The sequence below is a fragment of the Blennius ocellaris genome (genome assembly GCF_963422515.1).
Source record: "Blennius ocellaris genome assembly, chromosome: 15".
NCBI classification, from domain to species: domain Eukaryota; kingdom Metazoa; phylum Chordata; class Actinopteri; order Blenniiformes; family Blenniidae; genus Blennius; species Blennius ocellaris.
Window position 1 is genome coordinate 10,409,520 of NC_137664.1, and position 21,434 is coordinate 10,430,953.

General features: G+C 42.5%; 1 protein-coding gene across 2 annotated transcripts; it reads right to left on the reverse strand.

Moving 5' to 3' along the window:
* Positions 1-432: 432 nt before the first annotated feature.
* rnf34b (ring finger protein 34b) lies at positions 433-21,317 on the reverse strand. 2 transcript variants are annotated; one of them, XM_080510189.1, is made up of 8 exons: positions 21,256-21,317; positions 12,220-12,438; positions 9,531-10,079; positions 6,221-6,283; positions 5,908-6,109; positions 5,778-5,801; positions 5,286-5,327; positions 433-2,834 (listed from the first exon to the last, which is right to left on the reverse strand). In XM_080510189.1, exons 1-8 carry the CDS (start codon positions 21,301-21,303, stop codon positions 2,650-2,652), a joined length of 1,332 nt encoding a protein of 443 aa, XP_080366315.1. In that variant the 5' UTR covers positions 21,304-21,317; the 3' UTR covers positions 433-2,649. The 2 variants fall into 2 exon arrangements, with proteins under 2 accessions (XP_080366315.1, XP_080366316.1); XM_080510190.1 differs by lacking the exon at positions 5,286-5,327.
* Positions 21,318-21,434: the final 117 nt, after the last annotated feature.

Sequence of the window (21,434 nt, forward strand, 5' to 3'; positions counted from 1 at the left end):
AAATGCCTCAAAACTCATTTTCTACAATTTATTTGATATTTTACCTTTTTTTTTTTGTACCTGGGTAAGTGATCAAGAAGTTCTTATTTGGAAAAGCAAAAGTACCTTGGTGGTAGAGGGAGAAATGGCTGCTTCGAGGATGTCCTCGAGTTATTCTGTCCTGCTCCCTGTGACAGATGGTATTGTGTTTTAACACTTAAAATACTTTTCAAACAAGCACAAATCCTTGCGATGTAATGCAAATACTTCCTCTGATCTTGTACATATGTTTGTACTTATAAACACTTTCTAATTCTAATCTCACCAGTTCCAAAAATGAAGAGCAGTTTTTTTTTTTTTTTACCTTCTGATTGGTAGTACTGCATTTTATTGAATCTAATAAATCATTTCCTCTTGTTTACCAAAATAAAAAGGTTCAACATTCAAAATATAAAGATCCAGGATTATGAGTGCTCATGATATCCTCCCACTCAGGATAAGACTGGAGCTGCCCATGAGAGACATCTTGGAGAAACAGCAGCATGAACAAACGGACCGACGGTTACGGTGTTGATTACAGTGCGAGTGTCACTTTTTTGGGGGATTTAAAGCAGACGATGACGACGACAAAAAACCAACAAACAAAAAAAAGGTGCTAGAAAGCAGGAGGATGACGCAGCTTTAATGGCCGGAGAGTGACACCATGGAAATGAAACTCTTCTCACCAAAACCAGCAGAAATACATTCTGAAAAAAAACCCTGGTAGTTTCTTTTATTTTTTAAACCTCTTGCACTTGATTAGACTTTTAGATCGTGTCATCTCCCTAGTAAATGGAAAAATATACATTTAATAACTTATCAATAAACAACAATAAAAGCTATCTATGCAATTCACTTAACAGCAATTCAATTGCATTTTTTTTGTTTGTTTTAAACATACCACAGGCATACTGTACACATATTTTAGTGACATCTGAGTTAAACTGGATCTCATGACAAGAAGAACGTGTTTTATTTGCATAACAGGTTAAAGTAAAAAGGGCTTCCTCTGCCTCCGGCTTTGATATTTGGTAGGTCGGCTCAACGATATGACGATAAAAGTTCATGTCACAATCAAAAAAAAGAAAAAAAAAAGAGAGGAAGTAGCACCTGTTATCTACCTAAGATTTGACATAAAACACAATCAAAACACTTTGAGTGGGGTGGTATTGCTGGATGAAAGTTATTCAAAATTATGTAACAACGAGCCTCTAAAGTATATTTTGAAAAAAAGTCTCCAAAACGGAAGGTCCCCTTGTGGTTTTTGTTCTGCTGAAGCTTTCAGATGCATTTCAGAATGTTCTTTAAAGACGCAGTGTGTAATAATTTCCATTGATGCCTACGTGCTGTTGTGAACGGTGAAGAAAAATAAAAATTGCACTGAAAATAGACTGTGTACTCTGTAGGCTGGGGCTATGTTACACACAGTGTATATAATCCCAATGCTGGAGTCTGCAGCCACCTACTGCTGCACCTTCAAAAGGAGATGACTCACTGACATTCATAAAGAAACTATGAAATGCGTCTGAAAGCGCCACAGAACGCCCGTACGTGGTCCCGACATCAGACTGATCTTCTCGTCCGATTTCACAACAGGAATGTGCATCTGCAATGTGGCGTGGCCCAACGAGCAGAGAGAGTTTTTGAGGGGACAAAAAGAGGTGAAACTATCACATCGTTCACACAGCAAGAGTTAAACAGTTTACATATACACACTTTTATTTCCTTAAAGTGGAAAAAAGAGAGTAAACTATCACACCAAGCTTGCTGGTTATGAGATGCATATACTGCTAAATCTGAACCAAATACCCACTGAAGGCATGATTTTTGGCACCCTACGTTGCTCTGTGTGTGAAAAGAGATGACTCAGTGCATGTGGATCAACAGATAAGATTTTTTTCCTTTTTTTTTTTCCTTCTTCTTTTAATATTGCACATCCTATAATAACACTGAGGGGAGATATCACTGTGTCATGTGGCATGACTGTGTAAACCATATTGACTCTAACCCTGGGATCTTATATATTTTTTCCATCGCGCCGCTTGCCGCCATTCTCAACCGCCATCAACACGCTTCACTTCAAGTATCCACAGGATCACCTCGTCTCCTCCCCTGTGAGCAGAATCTTAACGGAGGATGGAGAGCAGGAAGTGATGGCAGGTTGTTCTGCTGTGTGTTTGACAGACCGGAGAGAGCGACAAGAGTGAGAGCGTCCCCGTCCAGTCGATGACGGCCCGTCAGGGAGGACAAGTGGGACCGGGCCACGAGTTAGTCAGAGAGGGGGGTGTGGGGGTGGGGGTGGGGGTGGGGGGGTCAAAACCATGGTAGGCCAGAGGCAACAGTCTGATTCTTGAAGACCGGGAAGTTGCTCACGTCTGCCGCAGCGTCCGGCCCTGCGAGACGTCATGCACGGCAGTTCATCCTCAGTGATAAAACTCAGTGCTCGGGACACGTGCACGCCCGAGGGCCGCTCTGATGCACTCTCTCTCTCACACACACACACACACACACACACACACACACACACACACACACACACACACACACACACACACACACACACACACACACACACACACACACACACACACACACACACACACACACACAGACAGAGTTTTTAGTTTTTTTTTAAGACTTGAAGACATGCACGGCCCGCACGACGTACTGCCTGCAGATGGGACACTCGCTCATCCTCTTGCCACATTTGGTGCAGGTGACCATGTGACCACATTCCAGTAGCACACAGTCAATGATGGCGTCCATACAGATACGACACAGGTTCTCGTCACCCGCCAGCTGAGCTTTGACACCATCTGTGCATGGAAATGTAATAATAAAAAAAGAAATAGAAAGACAATTCAGTCAACAGTTGTTCTGTGTGATCTCATTAAACTAAGAAATGATGTGCAGGTGAAGCCGAGAACAAAAGGAAATGACACAATCAACATCAGAGCTGTTCCCCTATCCTGCAACTCTGTGCTCCAGTGAGTTTGACCTCTTTTTGAATCTAAAATACGTTCAAAATTACTAATGCTTTTCTGGATCTTTTCTGTAACGCTATCTGAAATTACAACACTATTAATCAGGAGCTCCCAACACGGTGCTGGCAGGCGGCTGGTTTCCAGCAGGGATCTGGTGAGTGGGCATGTCTAAAAATAGTGGTCATTGCAGGATTAGATTCATTAATATGTGAGTTTTTGACTCAAGTTACTATGACTAAATCCTACAAATGTGCTCATTCATTGAGAAGCATCAACATTATTTTTAATGTAATAACCAAAAAACAGTGTTTACTGACTAGTAAGTGTTTAGATGAATTGAGAATAACATTAATGAAGAATGTTTCATGTTTAAATAGATCTGTCACAGTGAATTATAGTGTTGATCGTTGTCTGAACCGTCTCACAGACAATACATGGATATTTATGGTTGTTCAGAGTGAACTTTCAGCCTTTTGTCTACAAAAGTGGCGATTGGCTGGATGGACAATAGATTAAATTTCTGCTGATTACTGTTAATTCCCAATTCAGCCACAGATAATGGTGCACATTGACATTTCTGCTTTTTTCTATCATAAATCTATAAATCACTGAGCGAAGAGCGGCTCCAGCACCTCGCGACCCTAAATTGTATGAAGCATGACAGAAGCTGGATTTATCACACATAACCCTTCATCAGGCAAATGATCTTATTGAGTAACTTACATTTCCTCCGGTTGTTTATGTCTCACAGTAATAATCAGGTGGCAGAGACTAAATAGCTGTAATTACCATTGATGTTTGTCTTGTGTGTGCATGACAACGAGAGTCAATGAGATTTTGACAAGACTTGACATACGTTTTGTTTCTTATAGTAACAGAAAACAGTCAGAGTACCCGAGTGATACGTCTCATTTCATCATGTAAAAACAAAAGCGTATTTCATAATTTGACATTAAAAATGCGGTTGGTTCCAGTGACAGGAACATATAAGTGATGCATCTATGAGATCATGTTTACTGTGAATACTGCAGGACAGCAGTATTACATATACATTTCATAGAATAAGTGTATAACCTTCAACAAAAATCTTTCAGGACTTTGTGCATGGAATATTTAAGGTATAAATAGTGACGCGTGAGACTTTAGGTCTTGAAATATCCTCTAACGACTCTCCAGGGTAACAGACAGTTATCAAATATGATTTACTACGATGAAGATGTATTTTAGCATGCACCATTATTTATGTCTGTTGATCGGAATTTGTCAAAGTCAGTGAACAAACTCAGATCCTTTTGTAAATACTTGTCTTTGATTGTTTGATTGTTTTGAATGAATTAGCACAGTTGTGTTTAGACATCTGTACGATTTATTGAATTTGTGGACATTTTTCAGAGGAGTCAGTCACTGATATTCTTAAATCGTATTGTATTTAGAATTTGGCCGGAGGGGGTACTCAGAAGGTCCCTGAGGTCTACCAAGGGCCCTGCCAAGCCCCAACCCCCCCAGCCCCCGGCTTCTTTGTTCGAACTGCATATTAAAGCAACTTCCCTGACAGGATCTGCAAAATTTTATTCTGAATGTCATCGTCTCACAAGGTGCAATAAAATGTTTTTGCCTCTGAAATGAGATGGACGACTGATGCCCAAATGAAAAACCAAAAAAGCCATTAGCTGTCTATTTACACCTTTTGGGGCAGGACGATGCACTAATCCTTATTCATACACACACACACTGGAGTTAACCAGCTGATTCCCGGTTGATCAGGGGACAAGTGGCCTAAATGTGGCTGCTGCCGCTCACTTCTTCTGCGACAGTAAAAGGCCAATCCAGTCGCAGCCTGTCAGTTCCCTCCACACTGCAGAGTATTGAGCCTTTTATGTCAACAGGGAAGCTTGATAGTGTAATTACACCTGATGGAGACGTGCTGCCACTGGAGTACTATTATGGCTCATCAAGCCTTAAAAGCTCTCGGAGAGAGAGAGAGAGAGAGAGAGCGCATTAACAGGATGAGAGGCTGTCCTTCATAATAAAATGGGATGGCGCACAGAAAGAAAAGAAACACAAGTGACAGGACGAGAAGACATTGAAAGGGGCAGGAGATAACGACTCCAGACGCTGAAATGTGATAATATGAAGGATGGCGATAAGAATGGAGCGGGGGAGAAATGGCTGCGGCGTGCCGTTTCTGCTGACTGCGAGCAGATGGACAGTAACAGCGGCAATGCGGTGATGTTCATGGGGATGAAAAAGGTGCATTAAGGGGCTTTTAGAATAATATCTTACCTCCAACTCCACTGTCGCAGAGAGGTGGAGGATATGCAACCACTTTATATATGAGAACGAGCAGTAATAAAGAAAATTGATTAGTTCAGGGAACAGTGACTCTGCCCTTTCATGGAAAGTAAACAGTGAAGCAACAGCGATGTCAGTATTGTTTTGCATTGTGAGCTTCTTTACGTAATCAGGCGCTCATTACATTAGTGAACACATGAAAAGGCAAGGTCATATACAGGCACATCTAAAAAAAACAACAAAAAAAACAAACAAAAAAAACATCAATTGAATTCTTATTCCGGATTTAAAAATAGAAGGAAATAAAATGATCTTGGAATTTGGAAAATGTATTTAAATATTTTAGTTCATATGAAATAAATCTGAACTGTATAGAACTTTCAATGTGTGAACTAAATAATGGTGGACATTTATGTTTTCATTGGAATTTTTGAAAGGCACCTGTATTACATTCACAAATATAAAGATCAAAAGGATAATTACCTGCAGTTATGCTCACATTTTCCACTAAAAGAAAAAAAAAAGGAAGAATATTAGATTAGACATGACAGCACTGATAAAGTGAAATTAAATAAAGCTCAGAAAAATAAATATCATTTACAAAGATGCTCACTAGATTTCCTGTTCTGCTCATTTTCTCTGTAGAGCCGGTGCACCCGCTCCAAAAGCTCCCACTTTTCGCAGCAGCCGGAGTAATTGACAAAGTTTCTGGCGAGAATCTCTTTCAGCTGGCGGACGGAGAGGTTCTCTATCGCCTCCTCGTTGTCGAGATCCGACAGCGACGCCCTGATCCTCCTCTGCGTCGCCGGGCTGACCTGCGACACGGGGGGAACAGAGCTGCGATCACTAACTCCGCAAGCAGGAGCGACTCCACTGCCGGGAGGCGGTCTGCAGAAATCCAGAATGAAAGAAAACAAGCATCGAACCTCCATGAGATTCTCAGTGGGTTCCAGGTTCAAGAGGGATGCTGTTGGAGTATCCTCGTGTTCCTGTGTGAGTGGAAAATTAAGTGAATTTAGGAAAATTCGCATTATTAAAGGTCCCATATTAGATTTTTTTTCCCATCAATTTCACATAGTGGTCAGGTACAACAACACTGTATTCAAAGTGTACTGTCTCAAATCCTTGGTCCTCTATGTCAGTCTAAAAATCCCTCTCGTGAGCTCCACTGACAACAGACTGTTTTCTGTCTGTACCTTTAAATGCTAATGAGTTGTGTCTGTCTGCGAGGAGAAAAAAAATGGCGCCCGCTCTTCATTTTGGAGGGCAGAGCTCATCTACCTGTGGGAGGGTTGAGGGTCAAAGGGAGGATGCACTACCAGAAGGAGCGGTTATTTCCCCAGTTGACTTCATTAAGGGAAAAATCTCTGATTTGCCTGCATGAACACACATTCGCCAACAGGTGGAGCAAGCACGCGAGGGAGACGCCAGACTTTCTTTATCCACCCCCCCCCCCCCCCCCCCTCTCCCTGATATGATCAAGATGCATGAAACGTGAAAAAAAAGACATCTTCTCTGAGTTAAATTAATGAAAGCTGCAGCGAAACAGGCTCAAAATGCAACCAATCCATTATCTCTAAATGTCAGCTATTTGCTTATTAACAACATTGTAAAAATACTAATAACTGAAAATGTTACTCGACGTCCCAGAAGTCAAGACTGTGGCTGATCGTGATTTATAATTTCTTTCCACACCGCATGACTATCGGTGCCTCCATTAAAAAAAAAAAAAAAAAAAGATTTCACAGCGATCCGAGAATTAAGTTGCAACTGCTCCGATATCTAATGAAGCCATGTTCAAATACTGACTCAGCTCTCCTTAACTCAGCAGTTAATTATTCTCTTTGAAGGTGGAGGTCAGGAATTTGCTGGATCAAAAGAGAATCTAGCGGAGCAGCAGAGCAGTGCAGGCGCTGTTCGGTACAAGAGCGTGGAGCGGTATTATCTCAGCCTCTGGTGCACTTTGAGGAGGCGATATTGTCTCTTTATTCTTTTTTATCTGCTTAACAAAAAGAGCACTTGTGAAGCTCTGAAATAAGCTACAACTGATATCATGGAGTTCAGCGCTAAAAAAAAACAGGAAGAAAAACGTTCTTTTCCTCTCGCCGACCACATCGTTTGTGTTAGGATGTGTTAATAATGCAGCCGTCGGCGTCGCGGTGCGAGACGGCTGCCCTCGTGCTTTTGCTCAGACGGGACTCCTCAGAGACACGGAACACGAGCAGCAGCCTCAGACTCGTGCTGAGAACCAAACCTCTGCGGAGCACAACACTTCTCCGACTTGTTAGATTCCATTCAACCATCGCAAAACGCACACACAAGTACTAGAAAGCACTTGTATAATGTGCACAAGCGTCTCCTCACTTTTGTTTCAACTGCGAATGTTCAGAAACAATGCAACCGAATGTAAATCCATCTATTTGTACATTATTGATACCACCGGAGCAAACATTGTGAACCTCTCCAATGAGAGAGACGTATAGAGGTTGTTTTTTTTGCCAGTGTGCCTTAATAATGTATAAAAAGGCAGGTTACACCCTGGACAGGTTGCCAGTCCATCACAAGGCAACAGAGAGACACGTGCAATGGCGACAACAATTAACCTTGGGAGGTGAGAGTGCCAACCGCTAGACAACACTGCTACTCATTCTTCAAATTATTCATATTTTGGCAAAACATCCTGAATGTTATCTCGGTGTAACTCAGGAAAATTAAAAAAAAAAAAAGAAAAAAAAAGCTAACTCGTAAGTGTAACAGCTTTTGCAAGGTTTTTATACAGATTCATTTAAAGGGACATCAAACCGCATAACGTGTCAGACTTAAGCGTAAGATCTATACTGATTGGTGTAGAAGAGGTTTGACAAGATTGGACATTTTGAGCAAGACGGAATTCAAACTGTGTCCTGATCTGTATCAGGAAACATGAGACACAATGTGCTTAATCTCAGTAACGGTGAAATTGACTAATGACTCTAATGGACAATCACAACTCCACATGCATTTCTTTCTGTTGTTAAAAGTACTTTGTTAAGAGTATTTGACGTCTCCGACTATAATAAGTGTGAAGCAACTTAACATTTTAACTGACTTTTTTTTTTTATTAAATAATATACGATTTCTCCGACATAGATTTGTTCTACTAAATCTTGGTGAGATAAATGTGAAAATGTTGGTGAGTTTTCACTTGCCCAAACTTGTGGGCCAGAACATTATTATTTATAAATAAAATCTGTCAAAAAAAAAAAATCCCATGTAGACCTACTACATTATAGCTACGGAGAAATCGCAGAATATTAACAACAACAAAAAAACATATTTATTTTATGATTAAGTGTCATATTCTCTCATCCTGTCAATCATCATGTGCATTAAAATATTAAATCCCAAGGTAACTGATCCAGATATCACATATTCAATGTATTTTTCAGCTCCAGCTGTCAAGGAAGAAGCCTGAAAAGTGGATCAGATGACATCAATGTTCCGCAAACATCTCATCAAAATAGTTATCCAGTGAAACCGGCACTGTCAAGCTTCAGTTGCTGCAGGAGTTAAAAAACTAGTTTCCATTTCACAAGCTCAAGTAAGCAGCACAGTTTTATGTTCGTAACCGAGAATCTGACTTTAAAACTCAGAAACCCTGATGAGAATTAAGAGATACGTGAGGTATAAATTTAGAGGAGGAAGTAGAATTCATACACGGAGCCCATATGTGTGCAGATGAGAGGAGAAGCTGCCGTGTTTCTGTTGTCTGGCGGCAGCTGTGACGCTGCGAGGACTTCTCAACCGGTGGGCCTGTTACATAACAGAATCAGCCCATGTAACAGAACTAAAAAAGGCAAAGGGCATAAGCTGCCTGGCTGGCTGAGGACTGTGTGCTCACACAGGGCTTACACAGCTGTTTCCAGCTGTCACATGGACGTGCTGTTGGACACTGGACTCGTGCTACGAAGCTGAGCTTTTTTTCAAAACAACTGCGGGGGAGAACACGTGGACGACTTTTCTGGGTTTCATTCATGACGAATCCGGGAAAGAGGAGAAACGTTTAAAGCCTGAAATATCTGACGTCTGAAGACGGGCGGGTTCGTCTGTCGGAGAGTTGATTTCACCTTTGAAGTTAATCAGCCGGGACGGAATGAGGACAGATGTGAGAGAAGTATGGCGTACGTAAATCAAGAGAGTGGGGAACGGCGTGTGTGCCTGCATGTCTGCGGTGTGTTTGTGTTTGTGCGCTCCAACCTGGCTGGTGGTCCCTGAGCTGTCACTTGGGCTGAGCACGTCTCCCTGAGAAGCGGACAGCACCGACTGTTCAGAGGTGGAGCGCGTCGCGCAGCGGGGCGAGGCGGCGTGCGAGTGGGGGAGCGAGTGTAGGCTGTCTGTGTCCCCTTCATCCTCCTCCTCCTCCTCCTCCTCTTCTTCCTCTTCCTCCTCATGTGTGTCCTCTTCTTCCTCCTCCTCCTCCTCCTCCTCCTCCTCCTCCTCGTCCTCGTCGTCTTCCTCCTCTTCCTCCTCGTCCTCCTCGTCTTCCTCCATCACCGGCCTCGGGGTCTCCCTCGTGCCCTGGTGGCAGAGCACCAGGTCCACCAGGTCCTCCTTCTCCCTGCAGGTGTCGGTGGGGATGTTGCGTAGCAGCAGGTACTGGCGCAGGTCCTTCACCCGGAGCTGCATGAGCAGCGGCCGCTGGAAGGCCGTGCCCCGCAGCAGGTGGCAGGTCGTGCAGCAGCGCAGGTTTTCTTGCAGCACCGAACACAGGGCGCAGAAGCTCTTCTTACAGTCGCAGCAGATGTGCTGTGAACGGAGAGGAGGGAGTGAGAGATCTGATCAGCTATTCTTTTTCTAGCGGCTGAAAGCGCCGAAGCCTCATTTCAAAAACTGTGCTCATCCTTTCAAGACAGACCCCGATGAGTGACTTCTGATAGCATGTTAAACTGTTTACACTGCGCTTTGCTTTTGATGAATAAACAATCTAATGGAAAAGATTTATCTGATTGGAGCATTGAAAAGGGGGACAAGAGACACTAAAGTCAGAGATGGTAAATCTTCCCTGATCAGGTTTGCAAAGGCCTATAAGTTAGGGTATGACTGTAAACATATTAAAACTTTCTATTATGCAGTAATGAAACAACTTACAACATTGGATTGAGTGATTCTCTTACAGTCTAATGCGAAAGGTGATTCTTTCATTACATAAAACGTTATGAACAATCAGCTTGACCTCTTTCTTTTGTCAACATGATCAATGAGAGAACGTTTATGCTTGAATCTTTACAAATAATGTTTCTATCTGCATCATTAATTTTCAACCGATTTTCCTTGGGGCCTCCAAAGATCACCTCTAACAACGGTCACGATCTGTAACTGGCTAAGACAAATGCCCGAAGATGAAATAACAGAAAATCTTAAAAACTCAACCCTTCAGAAGTTTTCCAAATGTACTCAAGATTAAAGCCGGTGTTGCTTTAATTTAATTAATTCTTTTAAATGTTTTTCTAATTTTGATAGCCTCACGGTGCTTTAGTCTCAGCAGGTCCTGGACCCGAATGCTGCAAACAACTGTTCTACGTGTCACATGGCATGACTTTATCAAACAGACAAGAAAAAAAAACGGATTTTCAGGGTGGACATAAAAATATTAATTACTCTGATTTTGTTTTCACACAAGAACAGGAATGTATCAGCCAAGTGTAAAACGGGAAAGTCAATAAATGAGTTTGATCCTCTTCAGCAGCGTTGTAGCAACAAATAGTATTAAATCTAAGTATTCAGTCCTCCTTCCTTGGATCTGTGCTGGTTTATGGAAGTTTTAAATGATTTGTGACAAAGACAACCACGCTTTTCTTTTTTTTAAACATGATCTCAAAACTGATCCTCATTTGGCCATATAGGTACTTGAAATGGATTCAAATAATAAAGAACAGAATCGGGAGCCCACGGAGCCCAGTCATTCTGAGGAGAGAACATAGATGAACAAACTATCTGTAGCTCCTGGTGATGTTTGACATTTCGCAGGCTTCACGTTGCCTCCTGATACAGAGCAACCGAGTAGATTGACACTTCAAATGGGCAGAAAAGCAGGTCGGCCACGGCTCGAAACATTTCCTTATCACTTGTGCACAAATGTGCTCCGGGTCCACCAGAAGCACATTTCCACAGTTAACAGAGACTTTTTTCTTCAGTCATTTATCGTTAATTTCTTCTCGGGGCTTTTTTAAATTTATTTATTTTTTATTCATACTATGAAAATATCACCGTGACGGCGTCGACCCGCCGTCAGAAAGGCAACTGGTGTGGCGAGGAAGAGGAGCACTGCGGCGTTCTCGTCAGTGCGTCTGACAGTCAGACAGAAATACTCTGCCATTAAACTCTGACACGGCGAGTTGTGCAGAGATCCTGGAAATGCCACCGTGACGGCATGTTGCTGTGACACGGCTTGTGTGCAAAGGCAATCTCACCTGAGTAAATAAAGATGTGACGAAAGGAATTTTTAATTATACCATTATTAGCGCAGTCAATGATGACGAAGTTCACAAATTGTCACACACACACACACAAAAGCAACTAGATAAAAGGTAGAAGGTCGAACAAGCCAAATCTATTTATGACAGCTTGGAAATGGACATAATATAGTTTTGCTTTTGCAGGTTTTCAAGATAGAAAAAAATGACCTTGATCTAAAATCTGACTGGGTAATTATAGATATCACTTTATCCTTCCATGCATTATGAACAGAGCTGCTCTTTATAACAGCACGCCACAACCCAGATGGCGAAAAAAGCTGACTAAATGATGACGAAACACTTGAGCTCTGCACAGGCTTTGTATTCCATTATTTCGGACATTGACCCTGCCACGAGGAGAAGGCGTGCAGTTCGAAAGTCCATTTAAACTGAGCTTTCTAATAAAGTGTGTTAAGATTGAAACACCAAACCTTGCGTCTGAAGACAGAGAAGGCCAGTCCGCAGGCCTTGCACAGCTGCCCGGCGCTCCCTGAGCTGGTGGGTGGGTAAGTGGAGTACCCGGCGCTGGGGGCAAAGCGGAAGGGCCCTGCCCCAGCTCCAAACCCCGGCTGCTGCGCTCGCACCGTGCCCGTGCCCATCACCTCGTTCAGCAGTCCGCAGCATGACGCCCACATGGACGATGCCCCTGCCTGTGAAGACGCCAAAGCAGAATCAAAATCCAGGCTCTCTGGTTTCTGTTCACGCATGAATGAGATCTGTTTATTCCTTCATGGCGCGGTTTACCTGATTTCACACACAGTTTCCTCATTTTCATAGTAAAACTTAGACTAGTTTATCTGTGAAAGTGTTGGTCAGTGCCACGTGTTTAGGTATTTAATATACTCACACTGCATGAAATGTAAAAGTTCACATTTTATAGAAACATTTTTAAACATGCATAGTTCTGTCAAATAAGAATTATTATTTTTTTTTTAAAGTTTGGTCCTCAGAAGTTTGCTCAGTAGAAGTGTGACGGTATAAAGATATTGCTTGGGAAATGAAGAGTGTAAATACAACTAAATACACAGTGTTGGTTTCTGCGCTGGCTTGCACACACTCGAGATTAAAACTTAATCCAACGCCTGTTTGACACTTGACTGTTTTTTTTTTAAATCGATGAAATAAATGACTAATTTACAAAAAAACAGAGTTTCCCCCTTTGCTTTAGGTGGTGACATCAACACTTACTGGTCGCTATATAATATAAACTCTTTAAACGGACTGTAACTGATGCATTTATTTGTACATCTCTGAATGGTGGACCTGAAAAAGGCCGAGCTGATGCTTGTTTGCGCCACTATTAGTCTTTGACGTCCTCTCCCGGGAGCCAAAACACTATCATCTCGTCTTGATTACAACGTAGTTCCTCATATATCATTTATTCATTTTCATTGAATGTTTTTGATGGAATTTTCAAAATATATCAAATTAACAAACAAGTGAAGTATATTCAGGGAAACTTCATCAATTGCTATTTAATTCAAATCTGTAGTTCAGCAACAAAAAACAAACAATAAAACGTAAACAGGAAAACTTATGACATTAAAGCCATTGCCTATAGACTCATGTCTGTCATTAAGGCATCCAGTAGCCTGCCAAGAAGCCTGAGATGCACTTATTCAGATAGAGTTCCCCGATCATGTTAAAGCACTTGCTGAAGGAGACGCTGTCCCTTGGCACAAGTTAAAAACGAGACAGATCAATGAATGTAAAGAGAGAGAGACAGACAGGGCGGCACGTTATTCAGAGTGCTCTTTGAGGTTAGAAATAATTTGGCAGCGCAAGACTCTAATGCCTTCTTTTAATAACGCTTTCCAACAAGTGCTGAGGCTTAACAGTCTCGGTCGCTGTGCTGAATAAGAAGACATGTGAGGTGTCTCAGCCACACAACAACGATCTTGTTTCGGGTCAAACGAGTGTTAGTGCTTTCTCTGAATGTCCCTGGGACACATTCAAACTTATTTAAGTTGGAACACTCGGCCTGTAAACTGAAGTGAGATCAGGCGGATGTGTGTTGTGTTTTTTTTTCCAGCAGACAGTCCAGAGACGGAGAGCAAAGATGGCGTGATGGGAGTCACGGCTCCTTGGAGCATACTGATGAGAGGAGGAGGGAGGGAGGGTGGGGGAGAATATGTCTTCTGTTGTCCTCCCCCCCCTCCAGCCTGCAGAATCAATAGCTGAAGCAAGCATAATGGAGGCCCACTGTGGTTCCCGGCTCCATGTGGGGGAAACAATGGAATTCACAGGGTCCTGCCATGTCTTTTCTAAAGGCAGCGCTCGGCTCTGGCTTGTCACAAACACCCTGTGATCTGACCTCACCCATCTGCTTAGGGATCTGTTATGTAATCTCAGGAACAAGGCACTATATGTGGAGTCAGGGCGAGGAGGACTGTCTGCCCCCACCGCAGAGCCACGATGCATCTCCGGAGCCCAAAACCATCAGCAAGTTCATTCATTTAACTCTTTCTGGCAAAATGTGTCAATTCTTCTGCCCCATCATCCTCCCGTCATTGAACTAATTAAATAAAATTTAGATGAGCTCAGTTTCTTTCTTTTTTCTTTTTTGTAGGACAGCAGCCATTTTCAAAACACATTTATTCTTTTGATTATTTTTCAATGAAATGATCAATAGCATAAAATGGAGGGGGGAAAAAGTGACAATTACCCAAAGGCCGTGGTGATATCTTCAAATGAGTTGCTTTGCCTGCCCAGCCAAAGTAAAGCTGCAAATCCGAGGAGGCAATTATGAGTTCAAATTAATGGAGAAAAGTGTGTAATTGCCTAATAAATGTGTCCATCCAGTGATTCTGCACTAATAAAGTAGTGTTTTTTTTGTTGTTGTTGTTGTTGTTCTGCACATTGTTCTCGGTGTAATCACCCACACAGCTGACTTCATCATAATTTACTCTCCTGGCTTTCTGTGAACAATAAGACCATGATGCATAATAACTTGCATTACTCGCCCGTGGCATCAACTTGACCCAGTGGTTTGCTGCTTTAAAAAAGTCTCCCCGGTTAGACGCAGCCTCCCTCGTATGCGAGTGAAGCCACTAAGAGCAACATTTACTGGAGCGGGCCCATGAAATCAGCCTGGTTTGGCTTTGAGCCAGCAGCACGAGTTCCCTGTCACTTCAATTAGCGCACTGTAAGCCGTGCAAGCAGGGAGTCTCCAACAAACAAGTGACAAGAGCAAACATCGCATGTCATACACGGGGAGGTTTTTTTTTTTATTTGTGTGTTGTTTTTTTTAAAACTTGTTTTATGATTTACATTCCTCTCACCATCTCTTAAAAGGGGCCATATCATGCAAAATTCACTTTCTAATGGTTTTCCTACAGTAATATGCGTCCCCATACGTGGGAATGTCAGTCCAGAAGTGAAGAAAGTCTGCCGTCTCTCTTTCTCTGGCTTTTTTTTTTCCTAAAGTGTGTGCTCCAATGAGCGAATCGGAAAGTAAACCCCAGGTAGCGTCACCAGGATTTTATTTTAGTCAACTCCCAAATCCAGGTACACCCTCCCTTTGACCCGCCCACAACCAGGCGGTTCATCTCGCTCCAACCGCAGGTGTTGACCTGAAGATATGGGTGAAGATACGAGCAAAACACTCCAGATGCACAGTTATTAACTGTATCAACAAGCAAAGGAGTTGATTTTTACTGCCTTCGTCTGAGCTTGTGAGGACCCAGTGGATTGATTTTATTTTTAATGGGAACCCACAACAAGACTTCCCAAAGTTTTATATGTCGCTCCCGGCACTTCACGGAGGAGCGTTTTCAGAACATCGGCCAGAACGACGCTGGATTCGCCGACAAAACTTCTAATAAAGCAAATGTGAGAACTGTAAGTAAAATATTCTGTTTTATATGCCTTTATATTACTTTTCGAAGCACCAGGCGGGTTAGTTTGCAACAGCCGACCTCACGTTGGTTTCTTTTGTTCATTGTGAGGTATTGTTCATGTCTGCAAAGTGGTGCTGATAGAGACTGTAGATCAAATGTAGGCTTTGCAGAGTCTGAGGTCTGTGTATGGGCTTGATAATTGTGAGCTGATCTTTTAATATATTTCTATGATTAAATGGGGGCTCGCTATATTCTCCTGTCAACGATTAATTATGATCATTAGTAGAGGATCATTACATTATCTGATCTCAGTGTGGCATGCACATACTTAGATAAGTGCGTAGTCACGCAGGCTGGTCTGAATAGTATTTTATTTGCTGTTAAAACAGCACATTTCTTTGTAAAGATAGACAGATAGAATGTAAACAATATCGCATGGCATAAAGAGAGGAAGTACTTCCACCTCTTCCCAAAATGGGCACATGGGGCGGAGCCAGTCCCAGCTCCCTGAAACCCAGCAGATTCTGAATGAGGCTCCAATGATCAAATATTCAACTGGCTGAAAATCAAGGACAAGCTGGATTTGGGCCAAAAAACTTTGAAAACAATGTTTTTGGACCAATAGGAACCACGTGAAAGTGTTGAAAAGTTGTGTGGTTGGACTCCTTTAACTTGAACTCTACTTCTGAAGATACCGCTTCAATCTGTGTCACTCCTCTTCACAACTTCTGGACCTATATAAGATGTCCTTCCTTGAGCGCATTATTGAGATTTATATCGCTCACACACTTCCAGCCAGGAAACAAGTTCACCTAGACATGCACAAACTGAGAGATACACAGATTTAAATAGAATAACACACAAAGGGAAGGCAAACAAATATCTGACCCCATAAAATGAGCTTTTTCGACTATAAAACTCACAAGCAGCCTTGAAATCAACAAGTGCGTCCGTTGGGGGCAGGAACATATCTGGAGCCTAAATGGGTCACTGACAGATCGACACAGGCTGGAGCGTTTGACTATGAATGAATTAAAACTGAAAGAAACAGAGGGGCTTTTACCTCCCCGAGGCTGTATCAAGCTATTGGTCATGTTTTTTTTTTGTTGTTGTTGTGCGTGAGATTAGGATTGTTTATTGCTGAAGAGTCAACAATCCATTCAAACAGAAATTGACTGGCGCAATTATTTAAGTGATGATGAATTTCCTTGGGAAATTGTATTATGGGAAACCATGTGTTTGGTATCAAAAGTCAGAACTTCTCAACCTGAATTTCGATATACTTTTTTTTCCTCCTGCCTCCCTTCTTCTAAACTGTATAAAGATTAAGGCGGAAAAAAAATGCTGACCTACTTCTTTTGAGAAATAGTCCATGAAATACCATACAACGTACAAAACATCTGATGCAGAACTTTTATATTTTATTTTATATAAACTACTTTGCAGCAAAGAATATCCCCAGTCTTTTGGCTCAGGTTTGAAGTTTGCATGTTGATCCCTTTGCGTGAGTTGTTTTTCTCCTGAAAACATCCAAAAATGCATTTGAGGTTGAATAGTGAATATAAATTGCTGCAGGGTGTGTGTGTGTGTTTGTGTGTGTGTGTGTTCGCCCTGTGATGGACTGGCAACCTGTCCAAAGTGTATAACCTGCCAACACCCACTGTCAGCGATGAATACAGTGGTGGGTTTCTCTTTAGCATTCTTAACTCGGACTTCCCTCCGTCTCCTACATCCCACTTGTCTCCCTTAACCATAAAGAAGAAGAAGAAAGAATAAAAGGAATTTAAAAGAGAACCTTATTACATTGAGCAAACTGTCATAAAATATAAATCCTCCCAACTTGCTGATTTTCAACATAAATATTGAAGCGCTTCTCTTTTAAGGGGCAAACATTTGCATGGATCTAATGTTTACTGCCACGTCGCTTCGGCTGATTCTTCACATTTATAAGGCCGTTTCATCCATACACACGCTGATAAGCGCTGAAGACATGGCATTTGCATGCATTTTATGAAGAAGGACCTTTATCGATATATTTTAATCATCTTCTGTCTCTCACACACCTTTCATTTCCTCTTTCTGTCGGCACACTCTTTATTCATCCCCTCATGCATCGACTGCAAATGTCACTCCTGCTGTGAAAACTCAGCTCGCTGTATGTTTATACCAAAAAATAATGTCAAAAAAATGTCTAATTATTCATTTATGGCCTTTTTTTTGGTCAGGTGTGTTAAAGTAATGAGGCTAAATGCAATATCTTGTTTGAGTGCATATTACACAATCCGATGTGGTGACACTGGAGCTTGCAGATGCTAAATCTGCAGAACTGTGGTGAGATGTGCACATAGATCTTAAGCTGCTACCAGCAATGTTTGGATTTGTGTCGACAAACTAGCAGATTTACACAGTCTGCACTGATTGTAGGGGAGCGCTCAGACCAGACTTTAGCCTTCGGTGTAGCAAAATAAACATATTGTGACTGCTGTGGGGACTGTCTTGCAATACAAAAATACAACTGGACTATTGGACCCCCCCCCCCCCCCCCCTCTCTCTTTACGGCTTCTATTGCTACTTTAGAAGTCATATCCAAGAGACGTGAGTGTCATTTGGAAGATAGCATGATGCTCTGTGCTGCATCCTATAATTTATGGGTATTATCTCCCACGATGTCAAATGTGTGCTTATCGACGATGGGAAAATTCAAAATATATGCAAGTATGTTGGGGGGGGTGAAAAAAACCCTCAAACCAGCATGTTTTTAGTATCTAAATCGTACGTTGATCCCCGACTAAAATGACCTTGGCGGTGCAGAGTGTACGGCGATCTTTCCCGCTTCGAGAAGCATGCTTACACAACCCGGCTCACACCGTCCTCTTCCACAGGGGCGGAAAAGCTGCTTTTCAATTCAAACCAGATTAGTCAATAAAAAACTGCATCCATTTTGTTGTCCTGGGACACAGTGATGTTTGAGTGATGATGCGCCTTAGGAAAAATAACTTCACACAGTTAAGCCCTCTGTTCTGCTCTCTGAAAAAAATATCTTGATAAACAGCCATGAAAAAAAAAAGAAAAGAAGCCTATTTATACATTTCAATTAAGAAAATGCTCAAATGTCTATTGGTTTTTGCATCAAATCAGTTTAAAACAGTTTTAAATATGGTGCTTTTATTGTGGTAATCGATTCCATCAACGTCACAGGGCATCACTGATGCATTATACAAGTTCAATTACATTGTGTTGTGTCTGAGGAGAGAGAAATATCCTCTGCGTCTGCAACTTGGCCCAATAAAACACTGGAGTAACTCCAGAGGCATCGTGTGCTGCCAGCATTTTTATTCTCCAACACTGCTTTATATTCTATTCCTCATTACTTTCTATTCTTTCAAGGGTCTAATGTATAAAATAAACAAGTTCCCAAAAGACAAACAAAAGGGGAAAACCACTTGGGGAGAGCTTGTTTACTTCTGTCGTAAATCTACAAGTAGAAACAACTAAACAAATTAACTTTTTTTTGTGTGTGTGTGCAACTGTTTAAATCTGAAAAGTTTGGACAAAAGGACACTTCAAAACATCAAGTTCATGAACACAAGAGACCTAAACTGCAGACCATCAAAGGCATCATGCTGCAAAGTCAGTGTTTCAAGACATTATCGGGTCTTAATTCCCAAAAGCTTCAGACAGACGTTTAAAACACGCCTGAGAACGAAGACTTTGCGTGAGCTGCTGCGGCGAGGTTCTGACAGCTTCCGAAGCACACAGGAAAAACAGGCGAAACACAAACAAAGAAAATCATCTGCACCCATGTGACAACGCTGCACAACACTTAAAAAGAAGCGCCGCAAAGTGAGGAAACACAACAAACACAGACACGCTGCCAGTAGCTGAATGTTTTTTGTTTGTTTTGAGGCATCGGCTTGGTTGTTCAGACAAATCTCCAGCTCACCCCGCAGCGCCTCAACGTTCACGTTATCTTAGTTTGCTGGTGTTTGTTGTGTTTGCGCGTCTTCCCTTTCGTCTCGGGGTAACTGCAGAAACCAACTGCACCCGCAGTTTGCTGCTCCTCAAGCACAGAGCTTCAGCGAAGCCTCGACAATTTGAAACACTGACTTACTTTGCACCTCGGAACTTAAGAGATTCCCTCTTTAAAGCTTGTGAGATAATAACCGATGACAAATACTCACATTAATGCAACTTTGAAGGATTTTGGGGTAATTTGTCATTTATAAACACGAGTGATCTTGAGTATATGAGCACAATTGGAATTGATATTCAAACCTTTTGAGAGACATGTTGGTAGCCTTTGCATTTGTTTATCAAAGTCTAATTACAATGGGCTTGATGTTTTTGTTTAGGAAAAATGCTTTGGATACCATTTTGCCAGAGGAAGATAAACTGAATGTCTGAGGGTCACAGGGAACTGGACATGTTCCAGCTGATGTGAAAGGCAGGATAGACCCTGATGAGACAGAGACAGAGAGAGAGAGAGAGAGAGCGAGAGAGAGAGAGAGGGGCAAGTTGACATCCTCGGGCAATTTAGTCTCCAATTAACCTCGAGTTTTTGGACTGTGAGAGGAAACCCACGCACTCACAGGGAGCAAAGGGACACTGTAAACAAAGAAAGGCCCCCAAGCCTGTACTTGAAACGGGGGATGTCCTCGGCGTGAGGAAAGCAAACTGCTGCCCCGCTGTGCGCTGACAACACATCAGTACTTCTGCATGTATAACTGAGGACACGTTCCCATGATCCTCTCCACCTCCTGCCAGCCGTGTGTGACTGATGCTGATCACTGCAGTGTGAGTCCTGCCTCCACTTCACCTTCCACCGAGACTGACACCACAAACCTGCGAGCCCCAATGACATCACCAGCCTTCCTCTTCATCATCATCACCAGTCCTGAGCTGCCAAACAGCATCATCACCTCCCCTCAGCGTGCTGCTGCAACTGGCTCACACACACACACACACACACACACACACACACACACACACACACACACACACACACACACACACACACACACACACACACACACACACACACACACACACACACACACACACACACACACACACACACACGAAGGAGACTCCTGCACAAGCTGATACCTGAGAGGTGATCCTAGGTATCCTCTCTCTCTGTCTGTCTGTCTGTCTGTCTGTCTGTCTGTCTGTCTGTCTGTCTCTCTCTCTCTCTCTCTCTCTCTCTCTCTCTCTCTCTCTCTCTCTCTCTCTCTCTCTCTCACTGACCGCAGCCTCCATCTCGTTAGAGCGGATTACAGCCGGACCATGAATGGACGTCGCTCCGACGGCTTTAGTACACTGAACTATCGCGCCAGGGTCAACGCAGGCTCATTAAAGAGGCTGGACACTGTTGCCACTATTTGTCAGGTCGATGCAGGGAAAACGTTTGTTTCCAGGCCCCAAAAAGAAGAAGAAGAAGAAGAAGAAAGAAATGGAGGAAACCTGATATTTAAAGACACCAATGCTGCATTAAAGCCTGTTGATATAATTAAGTGCATACAGATGAAGACACATTAGGATGAGGGTATTCCCTGCCTCTCGGTGCAGTATCGTGTGCAAACCCTTATAGAAAAAAAGAAGAAGAAGAAAACAAAAAAAGCAACCCACCATCACGCAAAGCTCCGCTCGGCTGCAGAAGGACGCACATACCTTCATTGCACCTCCCGTCTGAGGAATCTGCCGAGTAATGTCGGGACGACGACCATTGCAAGTGCACCGGGAATCAAACCATTACGTCTTCCCTCTCTCCAGCTGCCACTGTGTGTGGAGTAGGCATAACGTCATGG